The 5584-nt window shown below is 39.6% G+C and overlaps 1 protein-coding gene across 1 annotated transcript; it reads left to right on the plus strand.

Moving 5' to 3' along the window:
- Nucleotides 1–449: 449 nt before the first annotated feature.
- On the plus strand, nucleotides 450–5222 carry HS6ST3 (heparan sulfate 6-O-sulfotransferase 3; the record flags this gene model as incomplete). Its single annotated transcript, XM_019525209.1, has 1 exon — nucleotides 450–5222. A coding segment is annotated over one exon (738 nt), but the record flags the coding sequence as incomplete, so codon positions are not given.
- Nucleotides 5223–5584: the final 362 nt, after the last annotated feature.

The raw sequence follows: 5584 nt of genomic DNA on the forward strand, positions 1-5584 counted from the left end.
GTCATTTGAGGAAACTTTATAATTAAATCCAAAGAAGTATCCCTCTTATATATTCACTGCTTATTTTTTGTGGTATCTCTTTCAATCCCAACCTGCCTACCAATTATTTACAGTATTAATCATTTTTAAGATGTGTTCTCTGTTTTGCTATACTATTCACTGGGACTTAAGGAAGAGGTAGTTATTGATTTTTTTTTTTTTTTTTCCCCAAGTAGAACTTGTAAGAACTAAAGAAACTATACTGATAAAAGACATTTAGATGAAAGAGTTGGGTAAAAATATTGCTTCAGTCCACGTTCTTGGAAGTATTCTGACTATTGTAAGCTGCAATTAATTTTATCATCCAAGTGTCATATTTGAAAGGAATATATTATTTGGTCATGTTTCACTTTCAAAAGCTAAAAGAATGACATTGGCTGGTAAGCATATAAAATAAGTACTAATGAATCCTAAAGCTTATTTTAAAATGTTGTTTCAGGAACTTCTATTACATCACAATGTTGAGGGATCCAGTGTCACGGTACTTGAGTGAATGGAAACATGTCCAGAGAGGTGCAACATGGAAAACTTCCCTTCATATGTGTGATGGAAGAAGCCCCACACCAGACGAGCTGCCTACCTGTTATGAAGGAGATGACTGGTCTGGAGTCAGTTTACAGGAATTCATGGACTGTAGTTATAACTTAGCCAACAACCGCCAGGTGCGCATGCTGGCAGATCTCAGCCTAGTTGGATGTTACAATTTGACTTTTATGAACGAAAGTGAAAGGAATATGATCCTATTACAAAGCGCCAAGAACAACCTGAAAAACATGGCCTTCTTTGGACTCACAGAGTTTCAGAGGAAAACTCAGTATCTCTTTGAGAGGACATTCAACCTGCAGTTCATTTCCCCATTCACCCAGTTCAATGTTACACGAGCCTCAAATGTAGATATCGATGAGGGGGTACGGAAACGTATAGAGGATCTGAATTTTTTGGACATGCAGCTTTATGAATATGCTAAGGACCTATTTCTTCAACGCTTTCAGTACTCCAAGCAAGAGGAACACCAGAAGAACCGGCAAAAAAGGCGAGAGGAGCGGAGGCTGCTGCGGGAGCAAAGGGCTCACCAGTGGTCAAAAGAAGAAACTGCAGAAGAAATCACTGTTACAGAAGATTACAATAGTCAGGTGGCAAGATGGTGAAACTCTTCAGTCTCAGCCAAAAGAAACAGATTGGAAACATTGTGTAACTCTACAACTTTGGTAACTCACAGATTAGACAAGAAATGACTATTGTTTGGTAAATAAAACCAAGTCTAACCGTAGGCCTTCTTTGTATTTCTAATTTTCTGTCAGCTAGAAGAACATTATTCTTCCTCAGTGCACATTAATTAATGTTACTAAATGGCACTAGTATAGATCCCTATTCAAAATAAACTTCCTACAAGACCATAAGCTCTGAGAATAGCTTGACAAGGTAGCTCTTTCCTTTGCTTTAACAGATGTACTCTACACAATTTGAGCTACTGAAATTTGTGAAAATGTGAATAAAAAATTAAAGAAAAAATTTGAGTCTTACTACACTGTTGAAGCTGGTCTGTGTCATATGATCCATTGTAACTGTATTATGCAGCTTTGCAATAAGCGAAACAGAGAAAACCATGTTGCTCTTGAAACATTTACAAGCTGTGTTTTCAATAAGAAAAGAAAGTAATTCATCCAAGTGATTTTAATTACATTAAGCACTAAGTGGCACACGGGTTTAATGCGCTCATTTTTCTCATGCGAAAGGCTATAATCACTAGTGTTTTAGAAGAGAAATGAGTTAGCTAGTTTCGACCTAATTCTAGCAGATGTTGGTGCATATTACCAAATCTGCTAGTAGGCAACCTTCATTCTGAAAGCTTGGCAGAGGAATGGGACAGTTGCTGTAACTAAGAATTTCTGCAGACCAGGCTTTGCTTAGATTATCTGACTAAAGGTTATGATATCTGCTTTAACTTTCACAAAAGGTGAAATTTATGAACAGGATAAAGGGAAAGATTAAAAAAAGGGAAAGAGAACAGGAGAAAAAGTTTTAAGTATGAATCTGACATTTTCCAAATCTGCTCTAGAAGCATTGTCTATAAAAAGGTTCATTTATATTGAGTGACAAGAACCAATATGGTTTTCTTTCTAAAGACTGCATTGGCAATGATCTATCAAACTCAGATTTTTTTAAAGGATACAAAAGGTATGTGAACAAATCTTGCAATTTGTTACTAATATTTATGTGCTATCTTCTCCTGTGCACGGTTTTACAAATGTATATATCCCAATGCTTGAGTTGAAAATATTCTAGAAGTCTATAGCTTTCCTGTGCAACAGATCTTTATCTGGGTTTTTTTAAATGTTGACTAGCAAAAGATTTATAATAATTGATTCTTTCTTCATATTTTAGGTTCTTGGGACTAAGAGTATGTCTAGTTCAGAGTTTTCTGCTGTTTGTAATGGTGCATATGCAAAAATAATTTTTGAGATACGTTTCCCTTGTTGCATAAATCTAGCATTATGTGGGCCATTTTTTAAAGTGATCTGTACACCTCCAAATTTAGTTTTGCATTCATGAATGGTTTTTGCTTATCCCCCAGTTACTAAAATCGAACTGCTCAATCCAGGTTCACAGATGTGAGGTTTCGGGGACAGTAAAGAAAAGTTATTCCAAAATTATTTTGCACAGAGACTGCTTTTGAAAACTTGTCATTACATTTCCAAACGTTGTCTTATTTTCAGGACACACTGATATTTTAGACTAACAAAACACTTGTCAAAACATCAGTGGCAGTTAGTGCATACAAAAATATATTGAAAACAGGAATTCCTACAAAGTGAGTATAACTAATACTAAAGGGGGAAAAAAGACTACCAAATTGCCTTGTTAGCTGTAGAGTGCAAGATTTTGTTTGGTAAGACAACAGCATTTTGTCCATGTCACTTCATCTCCTTACATCTCTACATGGGCAGCTGATCATGAGAAGCTAGGCCACATCCACAAGATCACAGCCCTGTAGGGTGGCTAATGCATTGCAGGCAATATTTTGCTACTAGGCTCCAGGCAGAGCTGGTGCTTTTCTGTCAGAGGTCTGACTTTTCAGTGTATAGTACTAGAGCACAGGGAGAAGAAGGACCAAGGGAACATGAGCCTGTGTTTTACTTCTCTGCTTCTTCAGATCCAACAGCAACTAAGTAAGGATAAGGAAGAGTGGATCCCTCTGACACTGTAGTGGGAACTGGGTAGGAAAGAGAAATAATTCTCAATCTGAGGATGGGCTTTCTGCTTTGGAAAGATGGGGGAGGGTGTATTTATAAGACATGGAGGAGTAGGAAGGAAGATGAGGACAGAGCCAAACTGGAGCCACTAGGAGAGGTGGTCTTTGAGGGTGCCAGGGGGAGGGGTAGGAGCTGGAGCAGATGATGGTGTTGGGAGGAAAGGAGCCTACTTTCTGAGCTGGGAGGGTAAAGGGTGCTTTTGGTTGGGTTGAGTGCAGAGTAGAGCAGTGTCAGCTGATGTGCAGGTAGGGTGGAAGGAAGGGTAAGGGAAAAGAAGAGTTTAGAGAGGCTGGAAAAAAGAGAGAACAGAAAGGAGATAAACACAGTTTTCGTCCCACCTGCCTTTTACTGCCAAGTGACCCTTATTTTTCACTCTGAAAGCAGGTAGGTGCTCTTCTCCTTTCTTCCCTGCTGTTCTTTCTTTTCACCTAACAAAACTCCTCCCTGCCCCTCCCCTAGCCACAGTGGTCTAGTGTTTCACTTTGACAGCATTGCTCTCCCGGGTGAGGGGAGAGGCATGCTGGGAGCTTGCTGCCTACAGCAACACCTATTACTGTGCATCCAGCACCCCCTTTCCAAACTGCTCCTGCTGTGTGACATGGAGCAAATTCTATCAGGGACAATGAAAGCAAAGGCTCCGGGTGTCTGAAAAATTTGTTTTAAAAGTCTGGCCATACATTAATATTAGACCTAACCTTTTAGTCAGTTATCTCCCAGAAGGGAAAACCTAGTCTCTGATGGCTGCTAGTGTGCAATGGCATTTATGTTAACAAGAGGCATAATGCCTGAGATTTAGTTAAAGTTCATTCTTGCTGAGCCTTCTTTGCACATACAGGTGTTTGCACAGGAACAACTGAGCCAGTCAGGCAGCCTCTAAAGGTCATCAAAAAGCCTTCCCAGTGACGTCAGCAGCTTCAGAAAAACCCACAGTTAGTTCACCATGAGCATTATTATTAGCAGACATTCCAAAATAATTCATGCCACTAATCAGGGGAGCAGGCTGGATTCATAGCCCTGTACTCCAAGCTTACACTTCTGTAACTGCACTGAGTTTCATTGTAACTATGTTGATTTAAATGAGTTCAGAATTTATTCTAGTGTGTTCATTTCCAAAACTTGGCAAGCACTATTTAAAAAAAACAAAAAAGCGAAGATATTGGATCTCCCTTCACATTCATGGCTGCTTTTATTACTGAATGGAGTAAGAAAACTGTTGCCTCCATTCTGCTACTGTGATGCTCCATTACTCACTTTACTGTAATGTAGATGTTGTTGCTATTCTTTCACATCATGTATTCACTACTTGCAGCATATTTCCAGATACACTTGAATGCAGGTTCATGCTAGGCAAAAATCCTGCTGATATGTTGAGATTTGGCAGTTTTGTTTGGTGTAAGAAGTAAACATGTTGTCTGTGGCCTGTATTTTGTCAAAAGATGAAAATCAAGCCCATCTTCCCTGCATGCCAGAGTGTATACACACGTTATCACACACACCACTTTGTACCAATACAGTATCTTTTTCTCTGCCCCAGTGCCTTTCCTTACAACAGCCTGTGGCAGTGATGAAAATGTAAAAAAAAAATGCAAGAAAATCTCCTTAGTGACATATGTTTTTGGTGGTGATTAGCAATGCATTGAATCTAGAAAACTGGATCCAATTCCTCTGATGTTTGTGAAGGTTTGTTTCAGAGCCAAACCTCACAGCTGTGCTGTATCTGTAATAGGCAAAACAGAATGTCAGGTTTGAACTTTGGGGAAATTCCTATATTTGGTTTCAGACTTGGCAGCTTGGTGCCATTTCTGGATTTCAGCCTCTTCCACTCCTGTCATCAAGTAATTGGGCCAAATAGAGCAGTAATATAAGCAATGTCGATAAGTGACACCTGGGCTAAGTACAGACAGTCAAAAAGCCCAAGGCTGGATCAATTCAATCTTCACAGGTTAGTCTAAGCTGCATAGATTAAGCTGGTAAAAAAAGTGAACAGACATTCATTTTTGATTTTAGAAATCCAGCCATGTGCCTTTAGTGGCCCAGGCCACAAGGCGGGGAGGTGCTAGGACATCTCTCCCTGCTTAGCTAAAGTAGATGGCTTGGGCTAAAGCTAGTTTGTCCACCCTGTGAGGGGAGGTTGTGGGAGAGGTGCAAAGCATCCTGGGATGCTGGGGAACTAAGAGTTAACTTGAATCTGGAGGGGATCGGGGACAGAATTTCAGTAAACCAATTTAACCTAAACCAGTTAACTCTGATACTACATCCATCCAGGCTTATCTTAAACTTGGTTTCAGCCA

This window comes from Gavialis gangeticus, unplaced genomic scaffold (genome assembly GCF_001723915.1).
Source record: "Gavialis gangeticus isolate Ggan-Ray unplaced genomic scaffold, GavGan_comp1, whole genome shotgun sequence".
Taxonomy (NCBI): Eukaryota; Metazoa; Chordata; order Crocodylia; family Gavialidae; genus Gavialis; species Gavialis gangeticus.